Source organism: Mesoplodon densirostris, chromosome 12 (genome assembly GCF_025265405.1).
Source record: "Mesoplodon densirostris isolate mMesDen1 chromosome 12, mMesDen1 primary haplotype, whole genome shotgun sequence".
NCBI lineage: Eukaryota > Metazoa > Chordata > Mammalia > Artiodactyla > Ziphiidae > Mesoplodon > Mesoplodon densirostris.
Window position 1 is genome coordinate 64,782,604 of NC_082672.1, and position 18,788 is coordinate 64,801,391.

Here is an 18,788-nt window from a genome sequence, read left to right on the forward strand (position 1 = left end):
GCTGTGTAATTCTATGTAGAAAATTAATATGTATGAATTATTTAAAAGGAGCATTATTTTCTATGGATACAATGTATCTTCAGAATAATTATACATTTTTGGATCAAGTCCATTCAATCTAGCAGACATAAGTAGATATGAATTCCAGATTTTTAAATCTTTGAGAAGTATTTGCTTCTCAAGCTGTGAAAACAACAGCAATGTTTAGAATTTGCTAATGTGCCCTTATACTCTAGTAAGCAGTGTACATTATGCAGCATATTTCAAACCTGAATGTTGTTTCTGAAAGAGTTTTTGTTAACCCAGTTAAAAAAAAATAATAGTTTGTGTAACAGATAGTTTAGGAAAGTTTAAAAGTGCTTTTAAAGAATTTAATGCATTTACTTTGAGAGAGGAAATATTTCTGAAATTAAAATACACCTGCCTGTTCTGTTACTTCAGGAGAATTTGGAGAAGTCTGCAGTGGTCGTTTGAAACTTCCAGGGAAAAGAGATGTTGCGGTAGCCATAAAAACCCTGAAAGTTGGTTACACAGAAAAACAAAGGAGAGACTTTTTATGTGAAGCCAGCATCATGGGGCAGTTTGACCACCCAAATGTTGTCCATTTGGAAGGGGTTGTTACAAGAGGTAGATATTGATTATATATTTCATTTATCCAGCGAACACTCAGAAATTAGTGTTATTTCATAGATACTAAAAACTCAAATTGTAAATACATTGCATATTCTTAATGCATTTTTTTTTCTTGATATGTAACCGACTACATTTTCTTTGTGTTACCATCTCAGAAGAAAAATCAGGATAAATGAGGTTTAGAGCTAAAGAATATATCTGATAGATAGATGGAGTGACAGATATTTTCATTTAGCTTCAAAGCCACAAAAGTAATACAGTTTAGTCTTCACATTTTCTGTAAGGTGTCATTTTCTCTGAGTTTTATTCACAAAGCAGGAGTCAGAAGAACACATTGACTTTTACTGTTTAATTTTGTGAATCATGACCACATTCCAAACAGACAGTTAATGACGCTTTGCATTTAGCAGCACTAAAAGCGTTAGAAATACTCACCACTCACCCAGTCAGTCTTTCAAAAGAGCACCATGTGTTTTATCCGGAGTGAGAAAGAGGATAAATACAAAGTTTAGATTACAGTTTTGGAAGCAACACTGTTTTTTCTTATGGATATATTTTTGTAATTTTAGGGAAACCGGTCATGATTGTAATAGAATTCATGGAAAATGGAGCCCTAGATGCATTTCTCAGGGTAAGTAACAAAGTTATTCTCCCATTCTAAATATACATGCTGCCAATGTAATTTTCTGAGCTTCTCTTTGCAGTGTAAAATGTGAACAGTATAAACTTTAACAGGTCACAAAATTGTCTTTGAAAAGCAGATTCAAAGAGTCTTAGACTGGATTGGACTAGAATATTTTTGAGCATTTAAGGATACAATGTAGTTAAAAAATAGTTTCCATTGACATATTACCACAAGTATGGAGGATACCTGAAGCCCTGTAATTTGAATACCTGTTGTAGCATAGCATTTTACTTTTTCAGTACAATTATAAATGAAATACAAACGTAATACAGGGAAGACTGAGGAGTGAGACAGCCATTCAATGTTGGTAGGATGATCCCAGCTCTGCTCTGTGGAACCATTTCTGTTATATTGTTATGTGAACACCGAGCCTAAAATAAAGAATAATGAACCTTTTTAGAGTTACAAGTATGTTATTTGTATAAATAATAAATTCTAAACGTAAAAACATACGTATTTTTACATTCAGAGACTTTCCACCTAAGAATGTGAACACATGTTAACATTTTTTCAAATGGAAAAGAGAAAATAATGAGAACATACATGATCTAGAATGATAAGTTCAACCAAGTTTAATAAGGATTCAGAGGATTTTGAGAGGTCTTTATTGCTGCATATTGATGATATGCAAGATGCAACTGTCATCTTGCATATGACATGCAAGATGATATGCGTAACTGTCAACTCTCTGGAACAAAGCATCACCTAGCAAGCTCATCTGCTCAATCCATGGTCCTCATGCACCGTATCTGTAATTCAATTGGAGAAATCTGTGGGTTAAAAATATATGGTGGCCACTTGGTTACAAAGAGTGCTCAATTCTACTTGCTAGTACATGTATTTTAGAGAATCTTGGTTATAACTAATGTACCTACAGATAGCAGTGAAAAGTATAAAATGAAAACCAAGTCAGCCAGTATAATCCTTTTCTACCTCTTAGTTTCTCTTCATTTTACTCAAAAGTTTTTTCACCTTTACATTTTTTACCATTTGGAGAAAGAAAGCTAATATATGTATCTTTATCCCTTTTATATTTTTAGATTATTTGTGCAATTTTTGGCAAGTGAGGAAAACAGCTGTCAGGGATCATTTTTTTTTATATTCCATTCCCTAACTTCGATTTAAAAATTAGCATATACTTTTGGATGTTCACAATCTGAAATTATGATTAGTTAATGTTAACAACACATCCATATAAATAACTAAATGATTATCAGAACTCTATTTTATATTACCTGACTATCTATCAGGTTAAATCAGCACCTGTTATGTTTTTCACAAGTGTCGACACTACATAGAAAATTAACTGGTGATTCCTAGTATACAACAGAAAATGACTAGGGTGCAGACATTTTTCATGGTGATTTTTTTTCCCTTTCAAAGTATAGCTAACTGGACTTTCATTTGTGTCTTCCTGTAGAAACACGATGGGCAATTTACAGTCATTCAGTTGGTAGGAATGCTGAGAGGAATTGCTGCTGGAATGAGATATTTGGCCGATATGGGATATGTTCACAGGGACCTTGCAGCTCGTAATATTCTTGTCAACAGCAATCTTGTTTGTAAAGTGTCAGATTTCGGCCTGTCCCGGGTTATAGAGGACGATCCAGAAGCTGTCTATACAACGACTGTAAGAAAAAGTCTATTACTGCACCTTTTCATATTCCTGCAATTTTCCTACCAAGAAAGCAGGGCCTAATAATACAAAACTAAATGGGAGAAAAGAGGCAAATTGATCTCAGCTTTTTGTTTTTGCTATTTTTTTCCTTTTGGAAGAATCTTTGTTGCTTTCACAATCTACATATAAGCTAAGATGAGAAGTAATGATAAAAATGAGAACAGCTTATTTTATATTGGGATGTTCATATAAATAATATACACATACAACATTTGGTTACTAGCAATTATAATTGTAGCAGAAAAATATAATCCCATTTTAATAAAGGTTTTAATAAAAGATTAACTATGCTAATTCTTATAACTTTTGTAAGATTAGAAAAAGGGAAAATATGAGGATTTACTTATATACTATTAATATTATTCCAATATTTCATTCCATTTTAGTAGTTGTTTTGTCTAATTTGTCATTGTCCTTTCGACTAGACTCTTGCCCTACAACCACATAGGTCCATTATTGATTTGCCTTAAAAATGAAAACTTAACTGTGACATTTTAAAAAACAGATTAGTAACTTTAAATGCACTTAGAGAAATTCAAGATGAATAGACCTGATACTGCTGAATTGCCAACCAAATACACAAGTGTTTAACTGTAGTTTACTGGTTCTGCTATAAATGTTTTATACATTATTATACATACTTAAAATGTCAATTTGTTTTTATACAGGGTGGAAAAATTCCAGTGAGGTGGACAGCACCTGAAGCCATCCAATACCGGAAATTCACATCAGCCAGTGACGTATGGAGCTATGGAATAGTCATGTGGGAAGTTATGTCTTATGGAGAAAGACCTTATTGGGACATGTCAAATCAAGATGTAGGTGTTACACTACTTAAACAAAAAGGATTTATTTAATACATTAATATTCATATTATGGGAACGTGTAGGTAATGGCTCATAAGAAGAAAATTTATAGAATCATAAAAAGATGATTGCTGAGTTTTCACAATTATTACCACAAATCACCACAATAATTACCATAAATTAGTGGTTCAATTAATTTCATTTTGTCTTCATTTTGAAGAATTGCTTTTTCTTTTTTTATTTAAATTCTCTGGACATAATAGAAGCCTGCAAAGGATATTTCTCCTTAATAAAGGTAATCATGCTGAGCTTGCACACCTGTAGTGGGAGAGTCACATGAATAAAAGAATCATTTGCGGAGGGGAGGGTGAGGAAGGTTGTGTTTGATTTTGTTGTTGAAGCTTGTCTTTCTTTTTTTAATTTCCTGATAAAATCTGTTTAAAATATCTATTGTTGATTGATTTACTTAAATTTTAATTTCATGAGATACCTAGATTTTATGACCGATATTGTTGTTTCATAGTGATATTTTAGAATGTAATCACAATGAGACTATCTTTGGAAATTTCTTCTAAAAATACAACTTATTAAATGTGTATCTTGTTACTAAGGCATAAGATACGTTGTTATCCTTTAAGAAGCTGATGATAGTTCTTGATATGCATCTCACACCAAGAAACGATTTATAAAACAATATAGCATAAGTGCAAGTAAATATTTGCTTCTCTAAGTTGAATTTTATGAAATTAACATTTTTATAAGCCAGAAGTTTTCAAGTACTAGTGGATTCATATGGCTTAATTTATTGAAAATATGAGTGAAATTTAGTTAAAAGTAGAGCAAATGTAAAATCTAGGAAGGTACCCTGGATTTGAACTAGAAATATGGAGAAAACCTTGGTTCATAGTTGATTAGAGAATTCACCAAGGGAGCCCTTTGGAAAGTCCAGAAATAAAGACTTAGTGAAGTGTATGGGGACCAACCAAATAGACTCCTCTGCATTTCCTATAAGGGAGATGCATACATCATTAGTGATTTGAAATGAAGTTTAGGTTGGGGCAAATTGATGAAAGCTTTTTTTTGAAGGAATTTGGAAATGGTAAAAATGCATGCTCTTGAAGAATAGAGTAAAAAAATAAGTGGTACTTGAAGAAATTCTATATTACCATTGAAAGGAAGGATGTGACAAGCAAACCGGTTTGGAGTAGTCAATTCTCGAGGTACTATAAACATGGACAGCAATAGACGCTGACTAACATTAAAGTTGAGTTATTTTTCAAAAACAGATCATGATCATTGTTATATAAAATTAATAGCTCTTTTTTATTTTAGAATTTTCCACATCAAGTTCCTATGGTTCTTAAAACTTATAAATAGCTATTTTTAGACAACTAAAATGAGACTGCTTGTTGGTAAGGTAATTTTCAATACATTTTTAAACAAATTTTTGCATTGGCTGAAAAATTCACAGCCTAAAGAGGGGGAGCTTTGAAATCAGTGAAATCTTTTGCTATTTCAAATTGAATAATGACATAAAATTTTTTTATTTGGGTTTTTTGTTTTTGGTTTTGGTTTTGGTTTTTCAAAGATAAAAGTCTGAATGATGAGTCCGTTTGGCAGAGGCAAAGTTGTTAATATTTGACAGGTCTCAGTGTCAAAGATTTCATGGACTGTCAAAATGTGGGCAAACAAATCCTTGGGGCAGAGAAGGAGAAATATTTACATTTCCCTAGACACTCGGTAGAGTTTCATTTCTTTTGACACCTTCCTTCTGTACTAGATTCAAACATAAAGGGAATGACAGGAATATAAGATGACTTAAATTCAAAGTTCCCTTAACTTCTAAAAATAAATAATAGAAATGGTTAAGAAGAAAAAAAATATCTTCAATTTAATTTTTAGTATTCCCTATTGTTTTTTTTGAAAATTAAATATCATAAATGTATATTTAGTCTATCAAGCATTAATAAATATTTTTACTGATCAAATGAAATTTTTAGGCATAATGAAATTTACTTCTGACCTAGAATATTTTAGCACCATCTTTCTTCTTTTTTTAATCACAAATGTCTGAATTATTAAATTATTAAATTTAAGCACAAGAAATTACCTATGCAGTTCAGTTTTTATAGTGAAATTGATATTAATATTCTTCTTAAAGCATAATATTCATTATTTTATACTTACGTTAAACTGGTATTTGAGCAAGTATATGTTTAATCTTCAATATACAAATGGTGGGGAAAACTGGATAGTTTAAAATAATGAATTCCATTCTAGCAAAAAAATTCTCTAGAGAAAAGCTTTTTTCTTGGAGTCTCTGGGTAGGAGACCATGGAGAGACTTAAGTGACCTGCCAACTCCCTGATGCATATGGAAATCCTCTGTATATGTGAATATATGTTATTTTTCTGGGAATGTTGCTTTCATCAGATATTCAGAGACATTAATATTTAAAAAATCAGTCTAGATTGATGGAGAGAATCACCCTTGATTGAATCAACTCACTTTATATTGTTTAAATTTAGTTGCTAGAAATTTGTTAGGGATTTTAGAAAGCCCTCAAATTTCAATACCTTGGATTACAAGAGTCTTTTCTTAAGTCACCATGAGAACAAGATCTAAGTTGATAGTTAATATTTGTCAGGAACTCCACAGAATTCTAGGCTGAAAGCTAAATAAAATGAGGTTTTTGTGATCACTCTGAAGAAATAAAAAAGAGATACACTAGTCCCTTAGTATCCATGGGACATTGGTTCCAGGACTTTGGCAGATACCAAAATCTGAGGATGCTCAAGTCCCTTATACAAAATGACATTGTATTTGCACTAAACTTGTGCCCATCCTCCTGTATACTTTAAATTATCTCTAGATTACTTATGATACCTAATACAATATAAATACTATGTAAGTACATGTGAATACAATGTAAATGCAGTGCAAATAATTACTGGTGTGTGGCAAATTCAAGTTTTGCTTTTTGGAATTTTCTGGTTTTCCTTTTTCTTTTGAAATGTTTTCATCCATGGCTGCCGAATCTGAAGATGTAGAATCCTCCCAGGATATGGAGGGCTGACTATATTGTAAAATCAATGAGGTAGATAGTGCCAGGAGGCTTTAGTTGCACTCTAAAGCAGGGAATAAGCAAGAAAATCTTGGGAAAAGATAATATGCATATGTATAAAGTTAACCACATCCAAATAGGTTTATCACAGGATTACTGCTCATTGTTTTTCATGTGCCCATACATTTCCTGAGTTTTAACTGCAATGGAAGCAATTAGAATCTAGGTATTTGCAGTTAAAACCAAGAGGGTAGGTTTTCCCAATAAATTTCCAACTTTCATTCTTTAAAATCTGTAGGTGTTTAGCCCTTTCCATTAATGACCTTTCAAAGACAGAACTTATATGTATAAATGCAGTCAAATATAATACATAATACACAAATTGGAAATATATTTGGCATTCACAGCAGCTCTCTTTTAATTGAATTTATGTCTTAATTAGTCCGAATATAATTTTCATAGTCAAATTTTAAAGTTCTTCATTATATGGGTTATTTTTTTTCCTGTTTATAGTACTCAACAAAGTCATTTCTTCTTACCTTAAGGTAGGCCAATAAGTCATCCAATTTACTGGTAGGTAGTCACAAGGATGGTAAAAAATTAAGCATCCATAAGGATAGGAGACATAAAAATAATTCTTTAAAGTGGTCCATGAAAAGACATTTAAGGGCCTTGAAAATATAATATGCCTGTAACTAAGTTTATTCTCAGCTAAACTGTGAGTCCTCAAATTTTCCTTTTAAAAGTCACCACTGATTTATTACATTTTTTATATTAAGATATAAAAAATTGTGGATTTTTTGGTAAAACTTTGCTGTAATCCTGTATGTGGGGTCCAAAATATTTAATTGCATAAAATGTGGGTCATGTTATTGTGAGGTTAATGAGATGAAAATGGGCATAAGTGGAGAACAGAAGCCAATCATATTATCTCCCATTTTGAGTTATTATAGGCCCATTATCATGGGGTCTGTCTGTGCTCCTTTTTCTCTTAACTAGTGTCATACTGTAGTAATACTGAAATACATCTCGGCAAGCAAATGTGTGTTTTCCAAGTATTTCTCTGCAGTTTAAGAAGTGTCCCCTGTTGGATCCCAGTGTTCTTTTAAAGTGTCATTTGCCCTAGTCACTTCCTATTCCTCTGGGAATGATCTAGAATTAGAAATTGCTGTGAATATTTTCCTTTTTTTCTTTGACTTTTATTATAATGCTAAGGCTAGATCTCGACAGGCAAATCCAAGGGTTTTCTAGTAATTTCACAAAAAGATGTTTTAAATGAATTCCATGTATAATTACATAACGCTTTAAGAAGTGTAGGATCAGTCATCTTACTGTGTGTTTTCTTGCTTCTGAGAACGTGTAACTATTTGCACAGCACACTTTTTGTTTTCCCAGTTGGAAATAGAATGCAGCTCTCAACAGCATGGGCTCTGGTCAGACAGCCTCCATCAAATTCTGTCTCTTCTACTGACAGCTATGTGATGTTTTCCCTGTGCTTAACTTCTCAGCACCTCCGATTCTTTGTCTCTAGAATCAATATAATAATACTTGCCTAATAAGGTTTTTGTAAAGATTAAATGAGATAATTAAAACAATGCTAATCATATAGTAAGTATTCAATAAATATTTACTATGATTATTGTATCCTTAAAAGATAACTTGTTTCTCTGGCAGGCTAACCAGATAAAACCTGCGGAACCTCAAGTCTCAGTTCCTGGCTGAATCATCCCTTGAGGGCGGGTTTATCCTCAACAGGCTTGCCTTGAATTATGCCAAACTATGCTCTATAGAGACCAAGGTTCCCAGCACGTATCTCTCGTGCCCCTGTAGGTAGGAGCATGATTGTTAATGGCAACTTTGGAGTCCCAAAGTCCATTCCCAGTCCAGAGCATCTCTTATTTTAATTATATTTTGCTGCTGCTCCTTTAAAAATTTGTAAACCACTGTGTTTTTGAGAGCTAGAAGCTTCATTTTGTGTTGATAAATGTTCTCTGTTCTAATACTAGGAATCGTCAAATTTCTGTAGTGCAATAGGATAACTACAGAAGTTTACTAACTCTTTCATTCTGTAAGAGTTATTTCATGTTACTTTATACATTGGCACAAAGATTTAAGAATATATTGTGCTCAAAGTCAAAGAATTCTAATTGGAGAGCTGTTGAAGGGTATTTTGTCAAGAGGATCATGATAAGGTTTAGATGTATGTTTAAAAGATTATTTAGAGGGAAATAAAAAAGGAAAGATTTCTCTACCTGCATTGTTCCTTTCAGAACTTCTGAGAAAAAGCTACAAGTGGGGAAATAGGAGGTGGTAGAAAATAGTATGCATTACCCCAATCTTATGAGAATGGGAGTGGAGTCCCATCAATTCAGAAAAATACTGCATATGTTCAGATACAAGCAACCTCAAAATAGAGGAAAGCCACTCTTCCCTGTAAAAAAAAAAAAAATGTTTACTACTTGGTCATTTTGAATATATAAAGTTTTACCAGTTATTTATTTACTTATTCACAACTTGAGCTACTGTTTAAATAACTTAATCCAGCTTTCCAAAGCACATTATTTTTAGTTTTATCTAACTTGCTTAACATAGAGCACTTTTGAATCCTAAAATAACGCTGTCCCTGGAGTCTTATACAAAGCCACATGAAATTCTCTGCATTTAAAAGTTTTTTTTTAAATTTAATTCCTCTTGTAGTTATATCTTGGTGATCTTTACAGAGGTCCCATTTGTGTATGTTTTCTTGTGTTCTTTTTAAAGGGATGTTATAGAGGAATGTTTACAATGATATCCAACATTTGTAGTTACAGAGTCATAAACAGGAAAATTTTAAAACTTCTCTCATACAACTTTCACTAGCATTCAATACCAACATAATTAAAGTCACTTAATGCTAAGGTGTTTTCTCCATAGCTGTTATTCAAAATAAAGTACTGAAGGAAAGATCCCATAGTGTGAGACTTGGTAAAGACATAACTACATACCTATGGGATAATGGCTCCATTACTGCAAAAATAAATATATATTTATGTGTTGTATTTTAATCTATTATGTTCATGGTATTTTCTACCACACTTCCCCCGACCCCATACCAATTTAATAAAACAAATATAAAGGTAACATTTTAAAAATTGTTGTATTCAAAATTAATAATAAACTTTAGGGTAAATAAGCTTTAAAACAAAAGTACATAAGCAAAAATAAATAATTTTCATCGACCCACTAACCTAATTTGCAGAGTAAAGCCATTTCCAATTACAGCACTGTGTATGTGTATATATATATATATATATATATATATATATATATATATATATATATATACACACACACACACACACACACACACACACACACACAGAGATATCCATATACATATACGAAAAAATACTTCTACCATTTGAGTATATTGTATTTAGGAAGTAGTATCATCAGAAAGTGGTGACTAATTGCTGTGCATGTAAGAGAGTCTAGATTGTTCTCATTTCAGCTCTCTGGATGGGATGACTGGAAGTGTCATTAATTGATTGAAAGAGTAAGAGCTTTGGGGAAAGGTAAAAAATTCAATTTTAAATAAAGTATGAAGTTCCTATGGAAAATCCAGGGGAAGATATCTAGTAAACTATTGGACTTACAGCCTAGTGATCAGGCGAGATTTGGGGTTGAAGATTTTACACTTATGAGATTTTTCAAAAATTACTCTATTTAAGTTTATCTCTTTACCTTTTAAACTTTATCAATCTGCATATATAAATTTTCCTTAAAGAAAAGTGGACACGGTTTTTCTTATACAGAGGATTTTCTCTAAAAATTGTTGATGCTAGCTACTTTATTTATTCCATCCTACAGCCTTTTACATTTTAATGTGCTATTCTTGAATGTCAGCAAGCATCTTAAGGATATGTTTCCCTACAAATATTGTTCATCGACATTTCTTAAAGCCAGCTTTTGTCTGATTACTTTAGTCCTGTTTTCTTCAAAAACTCAGGGTTACCTCTTTTTATTTTCCAGAGAGTCATTTTTCCCTACATTTCTATTACTATTATGTTAGTATCAAAGGATTTGTTAATCCCTCTTGAATAATATTTTGATGTTTTACAAGTCCTTCTTATTTGAGTTTTTTTGCTTTCCTATTATTTTCCCTGTGCTGCTCAGATTTGTAACAATGTCTGATTTTAAAATCTTTTTTTTGCTTTCCATATAAATAAAAAACCCAGTCTAAATAAGTAAGTTTTGGACTTTCTGATTGCCATGTACAAATGTTTATGGAGGCTTAGTTTGCATTAACATTCAAAGATTGATACAAATAGCCTCTTAGGCTGTTAATAGATGTAAACGGTTAGTGATGTGCTAACAGCCAGCACTCTGAGTGGGAAACTGATTTGTAACCTTTCCCAATTTCCTGGTATAACATTTCCCTCCCTCCATCCCCCAAGGCTGGTTTCAGTCTGCCTGTGTGAGGTCATGGGACTTGGAGTTGGGAAGTGATCCAATCACCTTTATGAAGAGTACAAATTGGTTCTAGCACAATACTGTATCTTGTAACATTATACACTTCGTCAGTATATAAGCTTCATATTGTTTAAAATAATGGTGTGCTTGGTAACATTTTCTGTTATAGTACATTCACATATTTGGATATCTTGTTGAAAAGTATCATTTGAACTCTTCAAAAAGTGAAACTTTGTGGTAGGGGCTAATTCTGGGTAACTCAGACCTTCTTTTTACAACTTGAGGAATTCATAAATGTATGGGAAGATATGTACATGAACAGCTATATACAATAAAATCGTTCCGTTAACATCCTCCCTTTTGAAAACCTCTGGGATGACATTAAAAAAGTTTCCATCTGTTGCACCCTGGGTGAGCTTAATTGCTTCTCCCTATTGCTGAATTAACTAGGAAATGTCATCATACCCTGTGCTCCATGCATCCTTTAATAGCATGCTTAATATCCATGGATGTTTTGGAAAAAATAAGTAAGTCTTTTGCATAGCAGTGTACTTTACTCTTATCTGGATAAATCACTTTGCCTCCTGGGCAATTCATTTGATTATAATTGAACCTCAGTCAGTAATATTTTAATGTCCTTTTGGCTATTAGGTTATAAAAGCAATAGAAGAAGGTTATCGCTTACCAGCACCCATGGACTGCCCAGCTGGGCTGCACCAGCTGATGCTGGATTGTTGGCAGAAGGAACGTGCAGAAAGGCCAAAGTTTGAACAGATAGTTGGAATTCTAGACAAAATGATTCGAAACCCAAATAGTCTGAAGACACCCCTGGGAACGTGTAGTAGGTAAGAAATAGCTAAAGAAATGAAATCTGGGAGAAATTCAAACTTCATATGGACCATTTATCTCCTCAGCCCCACCCCAATGGCAAATCGACATTTGTGTTAAATTATTAAAGTCCATATTAAATTTCTTATCTTTATAGATGTTTTTAATTTTTTTCTTTTCAGATGGCTTGCCTTAGTTAAATCAGTGTTTAAAGAGATCTATTCATTGTTATTGCCTTAAATAAAATTTATGATCAATATCACTGGCTGTCATTTTAGAAAAATTTCTCAAGTGGATTTGTGTGATTAGGTGGCATTTCACATTTTCAAATTATCAATATTACATGGATTTTTATTGCTGTTGCCCTAGTTTTCTATTATATCCATATTATCTATTGGGTTGTTTTGCTTTGAGTTTCATAGTAAAATGATTCTATGAAGTTAAAGATTATTTAGGTAATTCAATACATGATTTAAGAGGTATACCCATTAAAAATAACCTAACCGCCCCATACATGCTTCATGGTAATGGTAATTTAGATTAGTAGTTATTTGGCTTCAACTGCCAGGTAGACATGTTGCTCTTGTCTGTACTGTAGTCAGGCCCTTGCGGAGATGTATGAACTCACAAGGTGCACAAGGGGTGCCATTAGTACAGTGGGTGCATTATGTTCTCAAAAGCACCCTCTGAACAAGTTAGTCCACAGCCAGATGTGCTTTCTTTACTCCCAGTTACTTTCAGAGAAGTAAATGAACAAATATTTACTGATTACAAATATTGTTGGCCATACTCTGAAAAGTACATGGAAGATGCAATCTGCTGGTCGTCATATCTAAATAAAATAGAAATTTTGTAGTTAGTAGGGTTTTTTTTAAACTTGTTTTATTGAGGTATGGGTGATTTACAATGTGTTAATTTCTGCTGTACAGCAAAGTGATTCAGTTATCCGTATATATACATTCTTTTTCATATTCTTTTCCATTATGGTTTATCACAGGATATTGAATATAGTTCTCTGTGCTCTACAGCAGGACCTTGTTGTTTATGCATTTGGAATTTGGAATTATTGGGCAAACTTTACACATTAGATTTTTATTAACATATCTGTTTATTTGTTATTACAGTATCAATTAAATATGTAATTTTATTTTTATATCCTTATTTTTGTGGGGCTAAGGCATGCTTTCTTTTGTAATTCATGAAAAAATTTGCTTTTCTGTACTATTCTCACCCAGGCCAATAAGCCCTCTTTTGGATCAAAACACTCCTGACTTCACTGCCTTTTGTTCAGTTGGAGAATGGCTACAAGCTATTAAGATGGAAAGATATAAAGATAACTTCACAGCAGCCGGCTACAACTCCCTTGAATCCGTCGCCAGGATGACTATCGAGTAAGCTTAAACCTGCAAAATTATATTGAAGAATGTATCAGGTGCAATCCAAACATTAGACTTTAGGTCATCTTCCATATATTAAAGAGGTATGAACCCTAAAATCAGGGAGAAAATTGTCTCTTTAATAAGTGCCTACTATGTCCCAGGCATTTTGCTAAACAGACTTCTGAACATACAATATCTTTTTTAACCTTCATGGCAACAATTTTATTAAGTCAGTAGTTTTACATACGACAAGGCTAAGGCTCAGAGAATTTAAATATTTGCCCTAAGCTGACTCAATCGTAAATGGTAGCTAATTTGTCTCCATAGCCAGAGTTCAAAACACCACCCAGTGAGACTTCCTCTTTCATTAACTGCTGTATTATCTATCTTTTTTAATTTTTATTTTATACTGGAGTAGAATTGATTAACAATGTTGTGTTAGTTTCAGGTGTACAGCAAAGTAATTCAGTTATACATGTATAACTATTCTTTTTCAAATTCTTTTCACATTTAGGTTATTACAGAGTATTGAGCAGAGTTCCCTGTGCTATACAGTAGGTCCTTGTTGGTTATCTATTTTAAATATAGCAGTATATTCATATCAATCCCAAACTCCTGCTGTATTATTTAGATTCCTAGTCACTGGGGAAACTTTCTCCATTGCAAAAGAGGATTTCTTTCACCATGTTTGTATCAGATATTAAAAATCTCGAAATTTCAATACCAAAATGCATTATGAAATCCAGTATGAACACTTCCTGAAGAGGTCAAAGGACACCTAATTCAATTAACCGTAATAAGAATTTAACTTAAGTTTTGGAAGGTTTGTGATTGATTGATTTTTTTTTTTTAACTGAAGAATGACCTGATAAAACAGTTTTTGAAATTGCTCTGATCTGGAGGTAAAAAGAACTAAATATTTCTTTCCGGCTCTATAACTGATTATGTGGTCTTAGGAAATACATTTAGTATCTCTGGACCTCAGCTTCCTTGGCTGCAGTATAACTCTTACAGGCAATGCAATTCTTCTCAGTCAGTGTGTTTGAAAATGGGAAACAATTATCAAGGTTCTATTAGTGGGATGTTATTTATGTACTGTTGGGAGAAGTGTTTCACATTTTTCAGATGAGAAGAAAGCCAGCAATCACATACTCTTTCCTGGCATGTCAGGAAATGACATATACATGAATTTCAGCATGTGCATGCTCTCTCGTTTGGTTTTCTGCTGGACACCACATGGGTAGAGCTGATATAATTACACCTGTCTCTCCAAAGTAATCTACTCCCCTGAAAAACTGTGCTTCTCAAGGTCTTATTAGACCACGGCTATGAAATATCGCAGTACTCTACTGTGGCTATATTTTAGCTACTTGTAAATACCTAAGCTCAGTCTTTTTGGCTAATAGATACAGCTGGCATATGGCAAATTTAGGCTATTAAACATAGGTATTGCACACTTTAAGGAATTTTTTTTTTCCAAAATGTGGTCAAATGATGGTACTAAACTGAAGTATACAACCAATAATATGCTCAGGATTACCACAACTTAATTAAACTCAGTATAATACTTTGTATGATCCTTGATGATTCTTGATCTACTAGAGCCACGCAATGTTTCCATTCATACTGTATCTTATTGAAACAATGAAATGTTTTAAACTTTCCTTAGGTTCAAGAATACTACATTTCAAGTAACGTTTCCTAGCTGTACCTTAAGTTAATAATAATTTTAAGGCTTTGATCATTTCTTAAATAAAATGTCAAATCAAAGAATTCCCTGGTGGTCCAGTGGTTAGGACTCAGTGCCTTCACTGCCTAGGGCCCGGGTTTGATCCCTGGTCTCAGGGAGCAACCCCACAAGTCGCTCATAGCGGCCAAAAAATAGTCACCTCACACTGTTAAAAAAAAAAAGTCAAATAGTTTAAAAATAACTGATCAGGACAAATTGAGATCTTGAGTAGCAGGGTTTTACAAAGGATAATGTTGATGCAGGTTGCCAATCCGACCCACTGTGGGAATAGGATCTTAATATCCAAGAACACCAAGATAAGATCTGTGTGCCTAAGATAAACATATTAATTAAAGAGTTGATGACAGTTTACTACCAAATAAAATTTTTGTAAGGTAACTAATAAAAACTGCATTTGTCTTTTTCAGGGATGTGATGAGTTTAGGGATCACACTGGTGGGCCATCAAAAGAAAATCATGAGCAGCATTCAGACTATGAGAGCACAAATGCTCCATTTACATGGAACTGGCATTCAAGTGTGATAAGCATTTCTCCCTTATGAGGGAGACTATGGACCACGAGAGAACAGTACTGGCCTTCAGTATATGCGTAGAATGCTGCTAGCAGATAGTTGATATCCTGGGTCCTTCCTACAGTGAAGAGAAGATTTAAGAAGCACCTATAGACTTGAACTCCTAAGTGCCACCAGAATATATAAAAAGGGAATTTAGGATCCACCACTGGTGGCCAGGAAAACAGCAGTGACAATAAACAAAGTACTACCTGAAAAACATCCAAACACCTTGAGCTCTCTAACCTCCTTTTTATCTGATAGACTTTTTAAAATGTACATAAAGAATTTAAGAAAGAATATATTTGTCAAATAAAATCATGATCTTATTGTTAAAATCAATGAAATATTTTCCTTAAATACGTGATTTCAGACTATTCCTTTTAAAAATCATTTGTGTTTATTCTTCATAAGGACTTTGTTTTAGAAAGTTGTTTATAGCTTTGGACCTTTGTAGTGTTAATCCATGACACATTGCTACACTGGGTACCTTTGAAAGAATCTCCAATTAAAAAGAAAAGCATAGCATGATTGAAGATATATCTCTGTCAGAACATTGGTATCCCTTTTGTGCCATTTAATTTTGTTTAATCAGTGCTGTTTTGATATTGTTTGCTAATTGGCAGGTAGTCAAGAAAATGCAAGTTGCCAAGCGCTCTGATATTTTTTAAAAAGAAGTTTTTTTGTAAAGGTCTGACAACACACTATCTTTTCAATGAAAAAAGCAATAATGATCCATAAATACTATAAGGCACTTTTAACAGATTGTTTATAGAGTGATTTTCCTAGACAGAACTTAATAAAAACTCAAATTGTAGGTTTATGATTATAAAAAAATAAAAAAAGATGAGGCACTTCATCTAAAGAATGTTGGTGAAGGCAAGTCTCTGAAAGCAAGACTATCCAGTGTTATCTAAAATTTAATCTGAGCACATCACAATTTTTTCAATATCGAGACATTAGGAAATTTAGGAGAAATAGTTGACATATATTTTATATCCTATTCTGTTTAATGCAGTCCAAACATGAAAGGAAAGAATTAAGTTTTCTATTAGAACTCTGAAGCATGATAAAAGGGGCAGTTCACAATTTTCACCTTTCAAAAACAAATTTGCTGCACAGAATATCACCACTGCAGTTTTAAAAAAAAAGTCTTTTTATATGTGAACGCTGATGTGAGAAGCTTGTTAAATGAAAGAACGCTTTTTACCATGTAAGGAAGAGGTGAAGGGTCTGGCTTTTTCTTTAAGCTTTATTAAACAATATTATTTGATTACTGTGTTAGAATTTCATAAGCAATAATTAAATGTGTCTTTATAGCTATTTCAGGAATGTATACATATTGTGAGTAATGCTTTCAAAAGTAACGAAAATCATGAACTACCCCAGAATTGAACTGTTGTATTTCCAAAGAGAATTGGGCTGTTTATAATGATTTTAATAGAGAAAGATCCCAGGGATCGGTCCTAATTGGTCTTGTTTGATAATGTGGGCACCCACAAACAAACGATCAAATAACAGAAACAAAACCTGTAAATGTTCCTTTGTAAAACTTGTAAATTTTATTTATACTGTCTTGTTTTGTACACACATTTCTCTGTAGTGGGCTCTGAATACATTGAAAATGCACTATATTTTTCTATTTTACTTGCAGAGCATCACAAAATAACAGGTATTTTCAGTGCTACATAATGTGTTTTCCCACATTTAGGACCAAAGATGGCTATAGAAAAACTCAAAAGGATTGTGTCCCAACCCCTCCCCACCCCTATTTTTTCTTTTAAATCACTGTACAGTGTTGTTTGATATTTTAATTTATTTTTTGATTGACTAGAAAAATCATTTTAATTTCACTAAAATGTTTTTTGTCCCTAAGGAGAAATAATCTGTAAAATAATTTTAATTAGCATAATATAGTCACCTAGACACTTCCATTTGTAATCTTTGTAATAGACTGTAAATATATTTTTGGAACTATAACACAATGTGCTTGAGGGTTATTTTTCAGTGTCTGCAGTGTATACAAGTGTTTATACTAAGTACAGCACTTTACAATTCTAATCAGTAGCATTGGCCTTTGTGAGAATGAGTGAAAGAGTTTGAGTGAGTGTTCTTAATTCCGTTTGGATTCTAGACTCACTAATAATGAAGTTCTTTTCTTGTTCATAGCTTAAGGTGCTTATTTTTTCTATTCAAATTAAATTAACAAAAAGCCATTCTAGAAATAGAAGACATGGTAGGGTACATGCAAACGGTGTCTTTCCTGCTTTTTTCTAGCACTAGATTTATAGTTGAGTAGTCTTTCTTGAGTAGAAGGGCAGAATAAAAGTTTTTTTGAGTTTTTTTTCAAAAATAACTTTTTCCTTCAGCAATATACCTCATCTGCCTTAAATTTTTTACAGCTCTTTACAGGGAAAGGGAGAAGGGATGGGAAAGACACAGCACAATAGGAAGGGTATGACGCATCACTCTCTCATTGGTAGGTTTCTTTTCCCAATCAACATTATGATTTTGTAATACATGTATGTGAAACAGATATTCAGAGAAAAATAATTAACCTTGTAATGCTGATTGTAATACTGTCTTCCAGAAAGAGATGAAATGGTATAACGATAAGAATGTACAACTTGCACCTTGAAATCCTTTTTCTTTGTTTTTTGTTTTTTGGGTTTTTTTTGATAAATCAGTGCTCAGGGGAGGTAAGGTAGAGAAAGCAAATGTCAGAAAGAGAATTCAAACGTCATAAAAATGCAAAAGGAATCGGCCTCCTTGCTTAAACAGAGCCACCTTTTTTAGAATGCTGTCTTCACACATGACTTGTGTTTTGCATTCGGGACTGAAATAAAAGTAACTTTTGTTACATCTGAACCTAACATTTTCTCGGCAGTTGATCTGGGCCTTGTTTACTAGGACTGGTGGTTTATGCTTGTCAGAGCACTCTGAGTTGAATCATATTGTATAC

The 18,788-nt window shown here is 33.0% G+C and overlaps 1 protein-coding gene across 4 annotated transcripts in view; it reads left to right on the forward strand.

The window, feature by feature from the left end:
• EPHA7 (EPH receptor A7) overlaps window positions 1-16,119 on the forward strand; it is a 165,187-nt gene extending 149,068 nt beyond the window's left edge. For all 4 annotated transcript variants that reach the window (XM_060115322.1, XM_060115323.1, XM_060115324.1 and 1 more), the window contains exons 11-17: window positions 442-627; window positions 1,203-1,264; window positions 2,739-2,948; window positions 3,665-3,814; window positions 11,970-12,163; window positions 13,382-13,537; window positions 15,683-16,119. In XM_060115322.1, the coding sequence (XP_059971305.1) occupies window positions 442-627; window positions 1,203-1,264; window positions 2,739-2,948; window positions 3,665-3,814; window positions 11,970-12,163; window positions 13,382-13,537; window positions 15,683-15,797 (1,073 nt within the window). In that variant the 3' untranslated portion in view covers window positions 15,798-16,119. The remainder of the gene's footprint in view (window positions 1-441; window positions 628-1,202; window positions 1,265-2,738; window positions 2,949-3,664; window positions 3,815-11,969; window positions 12,164-13,381; window positions 13,538-15,682) is intronic.
• Window positions 16,120-18,788: the final 2,669 nt, after the last annotated feature.